The sequence below is a fragment of the Mya arenaria genome, chromosome 9, assembly GCF_026914265.1.
Source record: "Mya arenaria isolate MELC-2E11 chromosome 9, ASM2691426v1".
Classification (NCBI taxonomy): Eukaryota; Metazoa; Mollusca; class Bivalvia; order Myida; family Myidae; genus Mya; species Mya arenaria.
In genome coordinates, this window is record NC_069130.1 from 66,168,357 (window position 1) to 66,189,959 (window position 21,603).

The 21,603-nt window shown below is 33.5% G+C and overlaps 1 protein-coding gene across 1 annotated transcript; it reads right to left on the reverse strand.

Moving 5' to 3' along the window:
- Nucleotides 1-11,137: 11,137 nt before the first annotated feature.
- On the reverse strand, nucleotides 11,138-13,792 carry LOC128203016 (uncharacterized). The gene has a single exon (XM_052904260.1). The coding sequence runs from the start codon at nucleotides 13,662-13,664 to the stop codon at nucleotides 12,819-12,821; it is 846 nt and encodes a 281-aa protein (XP_052760220.1). The 5' UTR covers nucleotides 13,665-13,792; the 3' UTR covers nucleotides 11,138-12,818.
- Between the last annotated feature and the right edge of the window lie 7,811 nt (nucleotides 13,793-21,603).

The following is a 21,603-nucleotide window of genomic DNA, read 5'->3' on the forward strand; positions in this document are numbered from 1 at the left end:
GTTCTTTTGGTATAAAGATAACAATCATGTAAATGAGATGATTGAATACAGGATTCATGTGTTCGGCGTAAGCCATCTCCATCTGTAGCCAATTACGGTCTTAGAAATACAGTCCACAGTAGTTCTAATGATGTTAAGAGTTTTGTTTCTGACAATTTGACGTAGACGACGGACTGATGCCATTACCTACTTTAGCCGTAGTCCTTATGAGCAGAACTACAGATGAGATGACCTCATGAAAAATGGCAATTTCCGCCTACACAAGCTAGCTTGTAACAGCGCAGAGGTCATTAGTAGTTTCCCAGTTCATGACTTAGCAAACACACAACTTTCTAGTAGATCAATCCAAGCAATTCATTAAGTCATTAAGTATATCTGCCGAACTAGCTCCTGAAAACATTTCAATTTAACGAATTTTCTTTTAAACATCACCATAAAAATTGGGATGAGAAATACTATTAGCAATCAGCTATTTCAGACTACTTTTGTAATTCGATGTAATATTATAATGACCATAAACAAATTTTGAGAGAGTAATCCTTAATTTATGATATCTGAATTCTTGTTTTCCAGACATAAGTTTACTGAGAGAGCTGAAACGTTTGACATCTGTACATATTCTAGCGAATCTTATCAACTGTGCATTAAAACCACCATATGATGTTAAACTAGGAACATCTCCACCTAAAGAAGGGTAATTAATTATTTTAAAATTAAAATCATCACGTTTATCATCATGATTGATATTCAATTTATCTTCTCTTACTTCGAGTTGCAGATCTAATCAGAATGCTTTTTATTGCATTTACTAAGTTGCGATTAAATACCGTATTATCCAAACTTAGAATATCGTCAATATATCTAAAAGTGTTATTGAATTTTTCAACCAGTGCATGATCTCCAGACTTTCAACATATATTCACTTTCATAGCAGTATAAAAAGAGGTCTGCAAGAAGCAACCATTGGAATGCCTATTGTTTGCTTATATAAATAGAGATATTTATCTTGGCAATCATTGTTATAAAAATTTTTTTTGTCATTTTCTGCCATATAAGTAGTTATCTCCCTAGCAAACGTTGCTTTGATGAGAGGAGTCAATTTGTTTGTAATTATATACTGTGGAATAGATGTTTAAAACGTTGGAAAGTCAGACGTATTTGGCACGGAAACCTTATAATGTTGATACTTTATTTTTTCACATGCATCTTAATCGCAGTTAAGAAGGATTTAAGTAAAAATCGAAACCTGTTTGATGGAACAAGAAATGGAATTAACTATAAATCGTGATTTATACGTTTTTTTCATGCATTTTAGGTAACCAGTGTATTGTTGGAATGTTTGTATGATCATCATTCAGCACAACTTGAAATTTAACATTAGAATCAATATAATTTTTAATAACACTTTGTTCATTGAGTTGGCTGGGAACGTAAGTTCAAGAATAGTGTAACTCTTCAATGATAGTATATACATAACATAAACGTCAGACTATGATTAGATTATTAGCTGCCTTGTCAGCTGTAACGAAAACCAGTTTTTATGTAGGGATTTAATATCCATGATCAGCTTTGGAGTTATCGAAATAGACTTGGGGGAGGGTATGGATGAGGGCCAATAGATTATTGATAAAAACACTACATTTTCTTGTTTATTAGGGACGATATATAATTCATCCATGGCATTAAGGAATTAAATTCAACCCCTTCCCTTTTACACCAGCTTTTACAATATTCAGTAAAATGGAAATTTATTTCAGATGCTATCAAGTGTTTAGGACTTTTGTTTAGCAGTTTTTTTTCAGTTTTGTACTACCATTAACAATACAAGCCCACCTAACGGTGATCGGGCGACATGCTTTTCAATTCTTCACCAAAATATCAGAAGTATTCGATCAAAGTTAGATTACATCAAAGATGAGCTTATAGACTTTGACATTTTGTGTTTCACGGAGACACATCTTTCTCCTGATATTAATGATGATTTCCTACAACTTGATGATCATGAATTCCTCTTCTGAAAAGACAATTCTTCCCATTCGGGCGGTTTCTTAATTTATGTTTCGGCTTCCTTTAGACCTATGCGTAGATTAGATTTAGAATTATATCTTCCCGAATCGCTACGGGTGGAAATTAGATACAAGACTGAATGTTTCCTTATATGCTTATTATATCGCAAGCCTCATCTTAGAATTGAATTTAGGGACCGTGTTAATATTTGCCTTGAAAAGGCTTCTGATTTGTGTGAGAATATTATTATTTTGGGTGATATTAATGAAGACCAGCTCAACCCCTTAAACCACAAATTTAAAGATAATATGATACTTAATAATTTACATAATGTCATAAACACGCCAACTAAAGTAAAAAATGCTTCTCGTTCTTTATTAGACCCTATCGCGGTATCAGAACATATTAGTGTCCTAAATACAGGAGTTTCTGAAACTATTTCACATATAAGTGATCATTTTTCGACATACGCATTCATCAAAAGTAATTTCGTATCAAATTCTTCAATTAAAAGAAAGGTATGGAACTATAAAAAAGCGGATTTTAACCAAATGAACGCTCTCATTTCAAGCACTGATTGGCGCATATTGAACGAGGGAAGTATTGACGAAGTCTCAAATGAGTTCACTAATACTTTCATCAGAATAGCTGAAAGATGCATCCCAACTTACTTTGCAACTATACGAAATTTAGATAAACCTTGTTACAACTCAGAAATTAGAAAACTATCACACAAGCGTGATAAGCTAAAGAAAAAAAGCCACTTTATCGAACCTCCCAGGCGATTGGTCCGAATATAAGAACATAAGAAACAAAGTTATATAATATGATAAAACATGCAAAAGAAATATTTTACAGTAACTTGAAAAATACAATGGTTGAGTTTAATATTTCAAATCCGCGTTTATATTGGAAAACTGTTCGAATGCTTCTGAAAAAGAATGCAAGCAATGGAAATAGTATACCTCCGTTACACAACCCAGATAATTTGTATTCGTTTACTGACTTGGAAAAAGCAGATTCCCTGAACGATTATTTTGTTTCTATCTCTAGTGTTGACGATCTCAATGTTATTTTTCCGACGTTTCACCTAAAAACACAGAGCGAACTTAGTAATATATATGTTACCGAAACCGAAATAAAAGACGTTATTGATAACCTCGATTCTAACAAAGCTAGTGGTCCAAACGAAATAAGCCACAAAATGCTAAAAGCAACCCCATCATCAGTATGCACTCCTTTCTGTATTTTCTTCAATAGATCTCTAACTGAATGTTCTTAACCACAAAATGGAAACTCGCAAACGTTATGCCTCTATTCAAAAAAGGCGATAGTACCTGTTTATCCAATTATAGACCTATATCTCTGATTAGTTGCGTAGGAAAGATTTTGGAACGTATCGTTTTCAAACACGCATACAACTTTATGCATCATAACAATCTTATTTTCAAAAGACAGTCAGGATTTATACCTGGCCATTCTACAACATATCAGCTTATTGATATCTACAAGCAAATAAGCAAGTCATTCGATGATAAACTAGCAACTACCTTAGTTTTCTGTGATATATCCAAGGCATTTGATAGAGTTTGGCACCGCGGACTTGTTTTTAAACTTAAAGAGTATGAAATTACCGGTAATGTAATCAGCTGGATATCCCATTACTTATAAAATCGAAGTCAACGAGTGTTCATTGGCACATCCTTTTCCCAGTTCAAACCCATTACAGCAGGTGTACCACAGGGCTCTGTATTGGGCCCTCTACTCTTTCTCATAAAGGTTAATGACATAGCGGACGCACTACAAAGTACAACTAGACTTTTTGCAGATGATAGTCTCCTTGCTGTCTCGTCAGCTAGCACAGAATATATGGAGAATACTATAAATGCTGACATGCAAACCATTCCTGACTGGTCAAAACAATGGCTTGTTCAATTCAACCAATCAAAAACTCAAGCTATGTTTTGCGCACTGTCAAATAAACCGCGCCCACATCTTGTATTTAATTCAACAACACTCCCTTATAACGACACAGAAACGAAAAAGAAACACTCGAGAAAGTTCAATATGAGGCAGCTAGAATTGTTACAGGTCTTACGTGGTCTGTGTCAATTGCAAACTTGATTAAAGGATGGATTGGATGGATTTCCTTATCGGATAGAAGAACAATGAAAAAACTCATCCTAGTCTATAAATATAAAAGTGGAGAACTTCCATCTTATCTATCGCAGCTCTACCCAGTGACAGTAAATGATTCTCACCCTTATAATCTACGAAACAGTGAAAATTTAGTAACACTTAATAGTAGATTAGAAATCTACAGTCGTTTAACAATTCCTTCTGCCATTTCATTGTTAAATAAACTCGATGTAGACACAAGACACTCGCCTTCACTCTCGTCTTTCAAGCGCAATTTACAACAAAGGTTTAAAGGGCCTGATGTTCCATCGTTATTTGTCTGTGGAGAACGCCGCTGGTCGGTTTATCATGCACGCATAAGAAATAACTGCAATGATCTCAATTAAGATTTGTTTAATAATCACCTTAGAGACTCTCCGTTATGTGGTCACTGTAATACTGAAAAAAAATGCCGAACATAACTTCTTTAACTGCTCACTATTTATAGTCGAAAGGCAGAGACATTTTCGTAGCACTAGACAATTTCATTCACTGAGCACTAACAACCTACTTTTCGGATCTTCTAACCTCTCTAATGATTATAATGTTGTAATATTTACGGAAGTGCACCACTATATAAAGTACAGTAATCGCTTCTTACACACTCCACAGTAAGCACAAGGATCACTCCTCCTCTCTTTCCCATCTATCTCTAGCTCTCTCTCTCTTCAATTTTATTTCTTACATTTAGCTTAACTTCTACTTTATCTGTTATTATTTATTGCATTACACGATTTATTAATTAGAATTATTTTGTATCGTAGTTATTTGACACATTATTCTTATTCCTATGTATATGAACATTACATAAATGCATGAAATATTACATTTGGTTTCATAGTTTATGTGACAACGTAATCATTTTCATGTGTCATTTTGGGAAAGGGCCATAACTGATGTTGGAAAAACTCGTGGCCCAATCCCTTTGCATGTTCTTTTTTTTATAAACGTAAGCTTTGTTACATTGCACTGTTTCTGTTTTTTTTTGTTGTTATCATCATCATATAATGTGTAAATGTATTGTCATGCAATAAAATATGTTTAAACTACAAGCGCATTCATACTTTGGATATGTTTTTAGAATATTGTCCGCTTCCTTAACCTGTAGCGTAAAGAAGAACTTGAAATGGAGCATACAGTAGAAAGAAGTCGATATTTGCCATTTAGAAACAGAATATGATTACACGACTCAGTATCAAATGTTCGACGTAGTTTCCTTTAATTATCTTACCATGTGCTCTTGTCTTACGCTATCTATCTTTAAATTATGAAAACAATTATACTTTCAGTTAATTTATACAGTGATATTTTCAAAATATCAGAGGGGTAGTTTATTGGACTATCAATCGTTTAGTTGTTTATAACCCATTTTTGTAAAATTAGTTCATTGTAGCCTTTAGAAGAGAATTGTGTAGTCGTCATTTTGTGGGCAATGAAATTAACTGTTGTCCAATATTTTCGTCCTTAGATGGTTTTGTAGCCCACCAAAGCGTATGTATTACATGTTTTTAAGTGTTTTTTCCGGTCTCTGTACAGTTCTATACGTTTGAGTGTGCTTTCCAGACTATGAAATGTGTTATGCGTTCGAGCGTGTCTTTCGTACTCTATCATGTTACATTACTTCGGGTGTTTTTTTTATGTCTGTAATTTTGTCAGAGTTTGAGTGTGCTTTTCTGACAATATCATAATGTATGCGTTCGAGTGTGTTTTCCCGACTCTCACATGTTGTAAGCGTTCGAGTATGCATTCCCGACCCCCTAGTGTTGTATGCGTACACGAGTGCTTTTCAGAGTCTGCTACGTTCTATGCATTTGAGCTAGCTTTCTTGATTTGTTAAACTCTTTCGAGTGTGCTTTCCCTAATATACCATGTTAAATGCGTTTGAATGTGCCTTTTCGACACTGCCATGTTGTATGCAATTGAGTGTGCTTTCGTAACACTGCCATGTTGTTTGCGTTCGATGGCAATTTCCTGACTGTCATGTTGTTATCGCTTTAGCTTGCTTTCATGACCCTACAAGACTGTGTGCATTCAAGTTTGCTTACCCGACACTCCCATGTTTAATTCGTTGGAGTGTGCTTTTCCGTAACTGTCATGTTGTATATATTTGAGTTTGATTTCCAGTCTATGTCATGATGTATACGTTTGTATGTGTTTTCCAGTCTCTGCCATGATGTTAACGTTTGTCTGTGCTTTTCAGTCTCTGTCATGTGGTAAACAGTTGACTATTTGTCCAGCCTGAGTAATATTGCATGCATTTGAATGTGTTTTCCAGTCAATGCTATTTTGTATACATTTGTCTGTGCTTTCCGGCCTCTGTTATGTTGTTTACAATTTACTGTGCTTTTACAGTCTTTGTCATGTTGTATACCTCTGTCTGTGCTTTCCAGTCATTGTCATAGTGTGTACATTTGGCCATGTTTTCCAATCTCTGTCATTTTGTAAACATTTGAGTGTGTTTTCCATTCTTTGTCGTGTTGTATACGATTGAATGCACTTTCCAGTCTTTGTCATGTTGTATAAGTTTGACTGTGTTTTCATGTCTCTGTCATAATGTATATGGTCTGCTTTGTCGTGTTTTAATGTTGTATGTGTCACAGGGTGTTTTATTTGAGTGTATTGAGATTCATGTAACCCTTATTTGTATCTGTTGAAATAAAGAAACAACTATTTTATTGTCTCTTGAGTTATTATTTCCCTCATTCATAATCAACATTTAATACGTTATAATGTTCTGAACAGCATTGTGTTAACTGGGGTGTAAAGCTACGATAATACAAAGTAGTTTCATTTAAGGTAGTATAGTACTTACTTTGTCACTTAACCCTTTACTTCATAGATACGCAATTTTACTTATCTATCCATAGCTTCATAGATACGGATCTTAACGTTTTATCCATAGCTTCATAGATACGTAATCCTACGTATTCGTAATGTAGGGGCATTTATTTTCATACCTGATGCTTGTTTATTCGCTATAAATTCATATTCATGAAGTATAAACATCGATAAATACAATGCACTAAAAAAAACACTATGTTACTTTTTAAAGAATTTCGGAAAATCGCGAAATAAGGTCACTGGTAACAAAGATGCGTAAAACGTTGATTGCGCAGGTTTGTGGGCATTCCTTTCTCGTTTTCCTCGTGGAAATTTACACAATACTGCAAGTTATAATTAACTACCAATAATACAACTATATTTTATTGATCACGCGCCTGACGTCACAGGTCATGGTTCGAAAACGTGTCAAAATGTAGGCCATGTTGGATAAACAAAAAATCGTCTGGCTTGTATAAACAAAGGCCATAAATCATTATATGGGACATATGTGTCACTTCTGTTTCGCTAATCCGGTCATAAAAATGTGCATCTGCTTCTACAAATTGAAAGTAAGTACAAATGTGTTATAAAATAATGACTATCCCTATTGTTAAACTTTGACATGACCCAATTTAACATCGATCAGCTGTTGAAACACGTGTTTTCGAATACACAAGAATGCAATGTAGAGCTGATTTCTGCCATTGTCAACTTCAGTTTAAAACAACATTCCTGAATAATGTCATTTATATTTCAGTGTTTGTCTGACGAATCGGAACATTCTGGCTTCGATTAAAATTAGTTTGAGTACGACGTCAAGATGGCGAATTCGGACCTCGGCGTCACGCACACAAGGATACGAGAAATGAGGATTTTTAAAATCAAACACAAATGACAATACCTGGACATGCAATAAACGATATAAATTTAGAAAACAACAACATGCAGGCCTCATTTAGTAGTTGAATAATAACTTTATTTGTTCATTGTATTGTTTAATAACCGAAAGTTATAACTACTGTGACTGTTGATCAACTTTTTTTTCTTCTGTTTCATATATATAAATATGCCGTGCTTCTTTGTTGTGAATTATTTTTTAATTCTGTCCATCTTTGTTTCAATCCAGGTTGCATTAAATGAATTATAAAAATATGTTGTTTATATAATATTTTGTGTTATGTTTGATAAATAAAAGTGTAATAAAAATTAATTTTCATCAAATTTGACATATTTTTCTGTTTATTTATGAATATCATGCGTAAATAATTTAGATAACAAAATAAAATTTATATGACTGGATTGAAAATTTAATTCTCTATAAACTTTACATTGATGACTTATTGATTAAACCAAAAGAAATACTAATAAAATAGGTTTGTAATACATTAGGGTTAAAATTCCAATAATATCAATAATCTCCTATGAAGTAGGGGTACTGATATGAACTGATAAGCCATACACTGGCAGCCTGAAATGGCTTAGGTTTACATGAAGTAAAGGGTTAATACCTGCATGCAAATACCATTGTTATTAACAGTATTATACCCTATACCTTATCACCTTAATACTACAGTTGGTCAAGCGTGTTTAGGGTGGATCTGTGCCATTCTATGCTTGACACTTGACGATAACGCATCGTATTCAATTATTTATTATACGTATATATTGCAATCGCTTTGTCCATGCAACCCGTTGTCAATAATACGAACCCGAGCTAGACCTCCGGTAACATATGCGTTTGAGTGTTTTATTTTCAGTTTTTTTTCAGTTTTTACCAACTTGTATGCGTTTTAGTGTGCTGTTCTGACGCTGCTATTTGGTTCGCGTTCGACCACACTTATCCGATGCTGCCATTTTATATGCGTTGTATGCCATGTTGTATGCGTTCGAATGTGCTTATCCGATGTCGCCATGTTGGGTGTGTTCCAAAGTGCTTTTCCGAATCTGCCATATTGTATGCGTTCGAGTTGGCCTACCTCACTTTTCAATATTGTATGCGTTCGAGTGTGCTTTTCCGGTTTTCCGACACTGCCATGTTATATGCGTTCGAATGGGCCTTCCTGTTTCTGCTATATTGTATGCTTTTAAGTCAGCTATCTTGAATCAGTTATACTGTATGCGTTCGGATGGTCCTTTTGTAGTCTGCCATGTTGTTTGTATTTTAGTTAGATTTCTCGTGTCTGTCATGTTGTATGGGTTCGAGCGCGCTTTTCTGTTCGTTCGTAAACACTAGAGTACATTCTGTTTCCGTTTGAGTGTGAATTTCCGACTCCGCCAATGTGTTCGAGCGTGCTTTCCTGACTATTTTATGTTGTATGCTTTTAATAGTGATTTTCCGACTCTGCCATATTTTATGCGTTTTACTAAGGTTTCTCCGACTCTCATGTTGTTAACGTTCGAGCGTGATATCCTGATGCTGCCATGCTATTTGCGCTCGAATTTGGTTTACTGACACTGCTTTTGTATGCATTTGGGTTTGCTATTCTGACTCTATCATATTGTAATGCGTCGACCGTTCCACTTTCGATTATTGAAGAGGACCAAGCTTAGTTGCATATATACAATATAGCAAACTAGTTAAACTACTTTGACCATTTGACAACTTCCAGAAAAGACCCTGGCAAAGTGGTTCCCGAATTGTTGCTTTAATTTGATATCATTTTATTTGTGTACGCTTTCGCCTCTTTTGTGTCACTTACACATATAATGCTCTGATTCAATTGTATTTTGTTCTATTAATATAACAGTAACGCTCTTTTTCCGTCCATAAACATGTTTTTGTTTTCAAATTTATTGCCTTTCCAATTATATGTGTATAGAGTATTTGCATATATACATGCATGCATTTATGAATAAAATGTAAATCTAATTTCTACTATGAGTAAAATACACTTGACAGCTGTTTTGAATAGAAACCCAAGTAGTTCATAACATTTAACACTCGTCGTCAACAATGTAGGTTTACAATGCTCGTGCCATTTGTTCAAGTATTTTCTAGACCAAATGCATGCATATTATGTTTAAAAGTCAAAAAACTGTGTTTAGATGACATTCATCATAATGACATGCTTTAACTCATTCGATAAGATTATGAATATAACATTAACTGCCATATAAGTAGTTTTTTCCCTCGCAAAAGTTTTTTTTTCGGTAAGAGGAGTCAATTTGTTTGTAACAAAAGATTGTGGAACAGGTGTATAGAGCGTTGAAAAGACATAAGTATTAAGCCATAGGACCTTATACCGTCTTCTTTCAAAATCAATAACTAAATCTTAAGAATTATTGATAGACCAAAAGAGATAAATTCCAAAATCTCATTAACCTTGCTACAGTATTTTTTCACATGCAGCTTAATAGCAGTTAAGCAGGATGTTAGTAAAATTATAACCTGTTTAGTAGAACAAGAAATGGAATTAACAATAAATCGTGATTTTTTACGTATTTGTATGCCTTTTAGGTAACCAGTGTGAATGTTTTCATGATCATCATTCAACCAAATTAGAAATGTAGCATTAGAATCAATATGATTTTTAACAACACTTTATTCATCGAGTTGGCTAGAAATGTAAGTTCTTGAAGATTGTAACTCTTCAATTATGGTATTAACATAATGTAAACGTCAAACTCTGATTACATTATTGGCTGCTTTGTCAGCTTGTACAAATACTAGTTTTTTATGTATAGATTTGATATCCATGGTCAGCTTTGGAGTTATCGAAATAGACTTTGCGGGGGTAGCGGTTGGGGGCAATGGATTTTTGTCTATAAGGTACAAGTCCGATCGCCAAGATGTAGAAAATTATTGTCTTATTTCCCTTCTGAGTGGTGAAAGAAAGGTTCTTGAATTTGTTTTGCCTACGTACATGGTCAATGTATTGCGTCAAAACGACTATTTAACATCATTTCAAACTTGTTTTGTTTCTAAGGATTCCACTGTCAACTAGCTCGTATCAATCGATCATTCTTTTTGCCTCGATCTGGATAAAGGTTAAGAAGTAAGAGCAGTATTTTGTGATAATTTGAAAGCCTTTGATCGGGTATGGCATGAAGGTCTTATCAATAAACTTCGTGGTATTACCGGTTCTTGTTTGTTATTGATCTGTGATTATATCAGTAAACGATAACAACGTAATGTTCTGTCTGTTTATTGACTGATACAAGTTCAATACCAGCTGTAGACCCACAAGGCTTAATTCTTGGGCCTTTGCTCTTTCTTATCTACATCAATGTAATTGTTTGTTTTGATGTACAATCAGACATACGACTCATCGCAGATGATACACTCTTGTAATTAAGTGTTGAGTACCCTGTGTTTCCTGCTCAGCAACTTACTGATTACCTAAACTTTGCATATGTTGGCATAAAGATGACTTGCTACATTCAATCATATGAAAACCAAGTTGTTTCATTTCTGTAGAAACTCTAATATGCCTTTGCACCTCTTGCAATTCATGAATAATACTCAAATTTCTGAAGTTACACTCAAACTTTTCGGCGTCTAATCTTCAGCACCTGTTAATGGCACGATTGTATATAATCCGTGAAACAGACGGCTTGGCAGCGAATTTACCACACACGATCATTCCAATACGTTCTTTGTACGTTGCATGAAAGTATATATTTTACATTTCTTAAGCTATGTTGAAGTAAACCGATATAGTCTGGGATAGTCTAACGCAAGCAGATTAGGACGATTTAGAAATCGTTCAACATGAGGCGGCGAGAATTATAGCCGGTGTAAAGCGACTAGTATCTTTGACTAATCTTTATGTTGAACCTGGAATCGAATTACTTAAGGAAAGGCGACATTAACATAAACCTTTTACTATATAAAGTATTTTACAAGATGTTCCACTCACTAGCACCAGCGTATCTAACTTCACTGATTCCATCAAGAGTTGCCGATTCTTCTTCGTACATTCTTTGAAATGCAGCTAACCTGAACATTTAATATAAATCACAGTTGTAAACGAGTTTATTTCTACCATCAACTTCATCCGCATGGAAAGCCATACCGGAAGAAATTCGTTCATCGCCTCCTGTGCCTTCTTTTAGATACAAACTAAATAAGAACATAAAACATGTTCTTGATTTCTACTAGGAAGGTGACCGCAGATATTGTTTTAATCATGCTAGGTTGCATATGCAGTGTAGTAATCTCATTAAACAGCTATTCTAAAAATAAAAAAAAAACAGTCATTATTGTCAATGCGGTGAAATTAAGGATACCTGCCACTATTTCGTCACCTGTCCAAAATATAACGTGCAACAAAATATTCCAGTTGGATAGTTATCCTCCGTTGGTCATTTGTCTCTTCAACTATTAAACTTTGGATCGATGGAAGTCTCATATCTGACAAACAAACATATCTTTGACCACATCCAGAAATAAATGCAAAACATAAGCTTAAAACCCTTCTTCTCAATTCTGTCTACACAAATGTTTGTTTTTTTGGAAAAGCTCATGTTTTTTTGCATAACATATTTGGTCTTTAATAATTATGATTATGCTCAAAATTTGTTGAACTGAATTAATTGTTAATGTTAGATCGAAATAGAAAATGTCTAAACCAAAGCATATTTATTTCGATTTCTGCTGGAAGGTCACTGCGCCCCATATTCCCCCTATTTAATGTCAGTTTACTCTCAATTTTATTCATCTCTGTCAAAAGTATAAAAAAAAAACATTTAATAAACAAATGATCACATGTGTTGGGCTACAAGTTATTACAAATGCCATTATTTAATTTCAAATGCTGGATCCGTCCCTAAATTGTATATGCATATAATACAGATAGGTGGTTAATTGATCAGCTATCCGGATTAATTGCTACGTCCATGTTATATGTTTCATCGTCAAGCGGAATAACACTTGTTGGAACACATTCCTGTTGTTTCAAATTATGCTCTAATTCTCTCATGTCTAATGACATATTCAGTGGTTTTCCTGCCCATTTGTGGATTTCGATACCCGCTGATGTTATGATATCCTTGCACAAAACCTTATTCTTTATCATATGAGGCACTACCAAAAACTCCGAGCCTTCAATGTCCATCTTCATAAAAACTGCTTTTGGTTTCAAAGGATTTATTGTTTCAACGATGAATTTCACTATATCCACTGTGTGTACCTTATACCTTGTCATATTGGCCTTATTGTTGATGGCTTGGTCTAAAATTCCTGCTCCCCAATCCAGATTAAAGTTTGTTTCCGAAAAGATTGTTACTATGGCATTGTCCCTATCTGAAACAGCAAGGTTGTAAAAATCCACTTGGAAGCCTTTGTTTTTGTACGACTCTTCAATAAATTTTAGTCTTTTCATATGCCTCGGGTTCGCTTCAAAGCCAAATGCACAGGCATATTTTTGCCTTTCGAAGATATTTCCAAAAACCCGGTCGAATACGGGGATTATTAAAGCCTTTGGATAAAGATTAGGTTCAAATAATTTCCGAACTTGCACACCTTTGTTTGAACCCAAATCCAGAAAGACATACCGACATTCGCGCACTGCATTGTCATTAACTTCATTGCTTCTTTGAGTTAACATGGATTTTCCAAGTCGTCCATGACAAATGTGATTATATTTGAAATGAATTAATATTATAAGTAAACCGAGAACACAAAAGACGACAACCGTTTTGCCAGTAGATTTCATACCTGATGTTTAACACTAATCATATTAAATGCAGAAATCTTTCCCGTTCTTTAGGTCTAGTATGCATAGTATAAAGCCCGATGTTGACGGAAACATGATATCACGGTATGTTATCGGCTCGGTTGACACGAAAATGTTATCCTTAACGAAACATTGATATTTGGGTTAGATTATACCTGCTCAACCCTTCGTACTAACAATCAGTAACTAAGTGCAAAATGGTCATATTTTTAGTTTTCGTTCAGAATCGTGGGTAGCATGAAAATGCTAGTTATAGGAAGATTACTATCGCATATCTGTGTATAAAGTTGATGTCGATGATGAAACATTGAAAGTCATTATGGCATCAATATTTATGCAAAGGAACTACAGAAACAAGCTCAGTAGCAAAAAGTTTAAACATAAACCCGGTTTAATGACACTAGGTAAACGCCAAAGACATAGAACATAAAAACAAAAAAAACACAAACAAGAAACATGAAAAAAACAGTACAAAACTCAACAAACAGCACATTGCATTCATACTATATATTAATCTAGTTTATGTATTGCAATATATTTATCGTTGGTTGTACTTTCAGTCAGTCCCGATGGGTTAAGGTTAGGGTTTATAAACAAACCTAGATTATATATATATATATATCGGGACTGACTGAAAGTACAACCAACGATAAATATATTGCAATACATAGTCTAGATTAATTACCACCCTGTTGGATCAAAATGTTTGAAAAAAGACACCAAAGTTCATTTAATCTAAGACGAAATAGAGAATACGTAATTGCAGTTGAAAAAATAAAAATCATCATTCTTTCTTATAGCCCTTGATCAGTGCCTGGCCAATCGAATGAGATCTTTGTTCATTTTATCTCCCGGGAATTTCGCGCTTCCAACCATTTTACTTTCTATTTCTTACATTTAAATCATGCTCCAAATACTAATACAGAACAGAAGAGAACGGAACGGAACATGACAGAACGTAATAGAACATTTATTGTTAAAATGAGCATATACATTTCATCGTTGTGTTTAGGATTAGCGCAACCACAATTAATTCATTTAAAGAAAATGAATTTAACTGGCCGTTGAATACTAAGTTTATTTTAACGCTTTTAAGTGTAACTCTTTATACTTAAAGGTCTTCAAGTAGATTATTGTTACAATTTCTTTGGTTTGTTCCATTTTTGCACAGTATTGGTTGCTGCAATAAACACCATTGCTGTTTCGTCACCAACATACATACGACATTTGAATTGTTGATATAATTCGATATGTTTCTGATGTTTTACAATACCTTTTTTTCTCAAATTATGCGTTGATATTTCCCTTTTTGTAGAAGCTCTTTGCAAATTATTAGATTTTGCAAAAATGTTTTTTTTATTTAATTGACAATTGTTTAATTACAAACGATATATCACTAATTAACTTAACTCGACTTGTTGTTTCCCTTGGTGATATTGGTGAATTATTTTAGTACACCAGCGTCAACTATAGATCTTGCCTTAGACATGAAGACAACGAAAACAAAAGGACATTTGCCATAAAATTTTGTCATCGAATGATGTGTGTGTAAAATTAAACTTACTTCACACGTGTTAATTCTTAGTGTTTTATCTTTGGACATCTTTTTGTGATGTGTTTACACATTTTAGACCCTTCGTTAAAGATATCTGTTATTGACTCTTCAGATGTTACATACGTTTCAATTGTTGTGATTATTTTCATGATATTTCGCACTGAAATACAGACTGTGTTAGGTTGTTACTTTTGAGGTTCTACGCACTGTCTGTCGAATTAATTTACTACAAATGTGATTAATTTTCGTCCTGAAGAAGATACGATAAAATTAAATGTTGTGATATTGTTTTACTTTTTGTAATTTTTGCACATTTTACGTGTTGAAATAAATGCTTCTTTTCATCAAAATTGTTTGATAAAGTGCCATTGATTGCAAATACCGTTATTAACAATTAAAACCCTAACAATGACGCCAAACTAATATAAATCCAAATATTAGGAAAAAAAGGAAATATGTATATAAACTAAAGTTCAAGAGTCTATACGTCCTTTATCATAATTATATTGTTACAAATAAGCATCTCGTTTGAGAATACCAGAAAGTTCAATCATGATATAATGAATTTTTTCGATTCTTAAAACAATGGTTATATTAATTTAAACTGAACATTACTATATAGACAGTCACGAAAAACACATTGCAATATGGAACCTTTTTTTAACATTGATGACATTCTACAACGTTGATTCAAAGAACAGAAAAAAAACAATATAAAATTAAATTTTCTGAATACAGAAAAATATATTGCAGTGAGACAATATAAAAGACCACTTTACATTCTATTCAGAACCATCCCAACCGAAATCAAGTTTCGCCCTTTTCATCTCCGTGTTTATCTGTTTTTTAAATTAGCCTCTAATTTATAATAGTTCCTTGTCTTTTTGTTAATGTTTTTGTAACAATTCCTAAAAGGTCCATTTAGTCAAGTATTATTATGGTGTGATGTGTTCGTATAAGTTCTGTTAAAATTGAAATACCAATACAACATTTTACAAGGAACCTAAACAGCCTATCACATATGCAGTTTATGGTAATCGTCATATACATGTTCCAAAAGTGTTTTTTTTATAAATATATACATAGTTAGATCATATCGTATAAACATTTCTTAAGGTTTTAAAATTTACGTAATTCAAGCTCTTACTTCGATATAGAATGTACGTCATATAGTTTCAAGTTACATAAGGGTTACCGATAAAACACATTTAAATGATCCTTAAAGGAAGAACTTTTTCTTTGAAACTGAATGTACGCCGAATAGTTTCAAATTACAGAAGAGTCACCGATTAAACAAATGAGGGTATTTTTGATAACTTATATCTATTGCTCGGGCTCAATATATATGCAAAAAGCTACAGAAACATGCTCAGTAGCAAAAAGTTTAAACATAAACCCGCTTTAGTGGCAATGGGCAACGCCAAAGACATAGAACACAAATTCACAAACAAGAAACATAGAACAGCACACAACTCTACAAACAGCACAGTGCATAAATACTATATATATATATATATATATATATATATATATATATAATTGGTATGTTTATCAAGAATTGTTAGGTACCGCCTTGGAACGGTCAGTAAAATGTAAATTTATTGGGGGTTTAAACCAGTTTATGTGCACAAACCTCACTCTTATCCCAATAATTCTTATTTTAAAAGACCTTACATTTTGCCATAAAAATTTATTTTGACTTTTACCCATTGTTCAACATTTTCAATAAAAGTTGTTCCTTTAACGAGTTTTATTATTTTACACCAGTGTGTCTTTATTTATTTGTATTATTTGTGTCCAATTTCCAATTAATTTACTTTTGATCTAAGTATTTGTTAGTTGTGGGATTATTTGTGCTGAAACATTTAATAAATGATAATTCACGCTTAGACGTCATCTCATATATCTTTAAGCATTTTGTAAAGTTTCTTGCAAATTTTTCATACATTTTGTATTGCATTCATTATGCAGTTTTACACACTTTGTGTGGCAAGTGAACTTACTGCATAGCTTATATCATATGTCACTAATCTATAATCGGAATATAACAGCTTTATCAAATTTGATCGCCAATTTAAGTTTTGTGACATATTTCGACTCATTTTAAATGTTTATCGATTTGTTTCCTCTTCGATTAAGACCTACGCAGATTTATACTCGTATTGTGAAAGTAAATAAAACTTAAAGCACACGTTTTAAATTTTGGTCTGGACCTAGACATGAAAAATAGCCCTTTTACATAGTTCGACTTAAATTGCTTACACAGGTAGACCATTGGAATTGTTTAAAAATAAAAAAAGAATAATAACCCCTTAAATACTTAATATCATCATTTTTAAGACCGGACATAGTTTGGAAAATAAAACCATTCATCAAGTAGAGCATATATTATTTACATATAAATAAAGTAATTCCTACAAATTCAAAGCAAGATGCATCGCAGAACAGACTGCATTAAACGCTTGCAAACTCCATATTCGCTTTGACTCAATGATAACATATTTAATGTAGGTAATATATCAAAGTGAATTAATATCGATATTACTGTAATATCTAAAGATAGAAAGCCTAAGACAAGAGCACATGGTAAATGATAATGTTTATACACGCAAATGATATCGTATTCAACATGTTTAGCAACAAGGGTATACACCTTTTCAATTTAAATGGTTCATTCAAGAATACAAATGTAGAAAAATGTATTCCGCAATACTTTAGGAATAAAAAAATGCCGGTAAAATGAAAAGCCTATTCGCAATTTTATATTTAACTATAATAAAATAGTAGCAGAAGCCGACGTTTCTGCAAATACACCTTCTTCATGAGATTGTATTTACTCAGTGTGGCCTTACGGCCATGTTGGATATATTGTTACAGGAGATTGCATGTTTATAAAAACAATCTCCTAAGGAAACTGCTAAATAAAGGTCCGAAATACCGGATTTCATCTTATTTACATACATATAAATAAGAATTGACCGAAACCTTATCTAAATATTGTAAAAGTTGGCGTAGAAGGGAAGGGGTTCAACATGCCTTAATGCTGTCGATGAATAAAATATCGTCCTAATAGATGTAATCATAGTTTGACGTTAATGTTATGTAAATATTATCATTGAAGAGTTACAACCGTCTAAAACTCACGTTTCTAGCCAAATCGATGAACAAAGTGTTATTAAAAATCACATTGATTATAATGTTAAATTTGTAAAGTTGTGTTGAATTGTTCTACTGTTAAACAGGTTTTGCTTGCATCCTGCTTAACTGTGATTAAGATGCATGAAAAAAGATAGTGTGGCAATGATTTTGAAAGTAGACGATATAATGACTCAGTGCTTAATGCTTGATTTTTCAAGGGTTTATACATCTATCCAACAGTATTAAGTTACAAACAAATTGACTCCTCTTATCGAAAACGTTTTTGCTAGGGGTATACTACTTATATGGAAGTTAATGACATAAAAGCTTTTTTTTTAAAAATCATTGCTCAGATAATTATATTGGACATGCACAGATGTCATTTTAGTATTAACTTTTGAACTGAATAATTCTTTTCAAAATTTCGGTAAATATGAAATAGGCGTTTCAATGGGTGCTATCTAAGCACCTTTACTTGCAGACCTATTTTTATACTGCTATTCAAGTTAATACATGTTGAAAATATTTAAGTTTGGAAATCTTGCCCTTGTTGAAGAAATCAATAACACTTTTAGATATATTGACGACATTCTAAGTTTGGATAATCTTGATTTTACAATTAGCATTATATCCAAATACCCTTCACAATTGCTACTTAATAAATCTAATACATCCAATTTAAAAACATCCTATTTAGATCTGCAACTCGAAGTAAGGGAAGATAAATTGAACACCAATCTTTATAATAAACGTGATGATTTAATTTCAAAATAATGAATTACCCTTCTTTAGATAGAGAAGTTTGTATATCACTATATGTTGTTTGTATTGCACAGTTGAAAAGATATGCTAGAATATGTGCAGATGTCATAAATTTCAGCTCTCGCAATAAACTTTTGACGGAAGAAGTTCTAAAACAGGGTTTCAGATATCATAAATTAAGAAAAACGTTCACAAATTTGTAAATGGTCACTATAGTATTATGTCAAAGTCCAATATTAGTCCTAAATCGCTGATTGCTTATAGTATTGCTCATCCCGATTTGTATGCTGATGTTTAAATAAATCATAAAATCATTAAGGTTTGCAGCAGCTTGTTGGGCAGAAATACTCAGAAATTGCTTGAATTGATCTACAAGAATGTCACCCTGCCTTTAGCTTCATTGCTACGTCATCAACTTGGAAACAACTCATGACCTCTGTATTGTAAGAGGCTATCTTGTGAGGGCGGAGGTCAAGAGGTCATCTCTAGTTCTGAGCAAAAGGTTAATGGTATCAGCTGAAGTATTATTATTATTATTATTATTATTATTATACTCCATTTATATAGCACTTTTATCGTAAAAAACGTTCAAAAGTGCTAAACAAACAAATATAGGTATATATACAAATAATATATTGAAAGAATCCGTAGGAAGATACACATGATAAAAGTAAACACTACGGCTACATACAACCAATCTTTAAAAAGGTATTTAAAAGTATAACAGATGTGAAGCGATACTAAAACGTTCCTTTAAAGACAAGGGTCGAGTTAAATAAAGTGTACAAACTTCATCAACTTATCTTAAAAATATCTAAGAAGTAAAAATAGTATTGATCTGATAGATCGTGTACAACTTACGAAACCAATGGAATAAAACTTAACGCAACATTGATACAAGCAGTAAATAGACATACGGATCAAATGGTACCAGAATAACTACAGAATGATAAAAAACAAACTAAAAAAAACGTGAAAAATGACAAGTTAAGGATAACCGCGTTTAATGACAATTAGTTCCCATAAATTAAAAAGGTGTGTTTTCAGGTCTCTTTTAAAAGAAGGATACGTGCCACAGTCCCTTATTCCTCTTGGAAGAGAATTCCACAGCTTTGAGGCAGCACGCACGTAACTTCTATCACCATACATAGCAGTCCAACGTCTAGGTGTTTGTAGTGTTATAGAGTTATTGCTTGATCTTAGGTCTCGTAGGGGTCTATATAGCTCAAACATGTTTTTGATATATTGTGGTAATTGGCCATGCAAGGCTATGTATGTAATAGAGAGTTCTTTACTGAACTATGTAGTGCACAGGTAGCCAATAAAGTTCTTTGAGCACGGATGTGATGTGGTTGTAACAGGAAGTCCTCGTTATAATACGGGCTGCTGTGTTCTGAACATTTTGCATTTTGTTCATCACGGTCTTAGGTATGCCATTCAGCAGCACATTACAGTAGTCGAGTCTTGATGTGACTAGAGACTTCACAAAAGATTTCGTGGCGTCATTGAAGTAGGTAATGAAGTCAGTCCATCATCTACATAAACTTGTTAGAGACAAAACTCTAAACATCATGAGAACCACTCTGGACTGTCTTTCTAAGACCGTAAGTGGTTACAGATTGAGAAGGCTTATTACCGAACACATGAACCCACATCCTGTATCCAATCATCACATTTACAGGATTGTTAACCTTATACCAAAATAACTTCAATATTCTCTCTCATCAATCATGAAGCAATAAAACATACTCTCGATGTCCCATGTGACTGCTAAAGCTTCTTTCCTGAAATGCAAAAAGGAAACCTAACAAACTATTTGTGAAATCGGGTCCTTTCATAAGAACGTCATTCAAAGACAAACCATGGAATTTTGCCTATCAAAATCCCCACGAATCTGATTTGGTTTCTGTGGATGAAACACGCCGAAAAGAGGTATGTACCAATGTTCACTGGTTGTCATAGGTGGAGCTGGCTCAGCATGACATCTGTCAGTAACACCCATCATAAAGGTAACAAAGTGATCTAGTTTCACTGGATTCTACTTGAAAGACCATCTTCTTGGCTCCTTTCAAATACAACAGCGCCAATGTCATCTACAATAATCTTTTCAACTAAAGGCAAACAACTTTTACAATATTAACATGAAACAAAAGTTATACTACTAGGTAGCACAACTGTTTTGCTTACAGAAACTGTATAATCAAATATACCTTTCCAAGACAGTTTACTCCAATAATGACCCAATCAAAACTCAAAGGCTTGGCATTAGGAGAGTGTCCAGGTCCAAATATTTGGTCAAGAACACGATGTACCTCCAACAAATTTCTACCTATCAACAAAGATATATCAGCATAACCATCAAGCTCGGGAATGCTGAATGCAATATCTTGCAGGTGAGAAAAGAGAGCTTCTTTTGTAGGGGCCTGTATTTTATGTATAGTGTTTGGAAGTGTTGCATCGGCA

Bases quoted from the DNA above. Each gene is read 5' to 3' on its own strand.
- LOC128203016 (XM_052904260.1), bottom strand. From the start codon at position 13,664: ATGAAATCTACTGGCAAAACGGTTGTCGTCTTTTGTGTTCTCGGTTTA.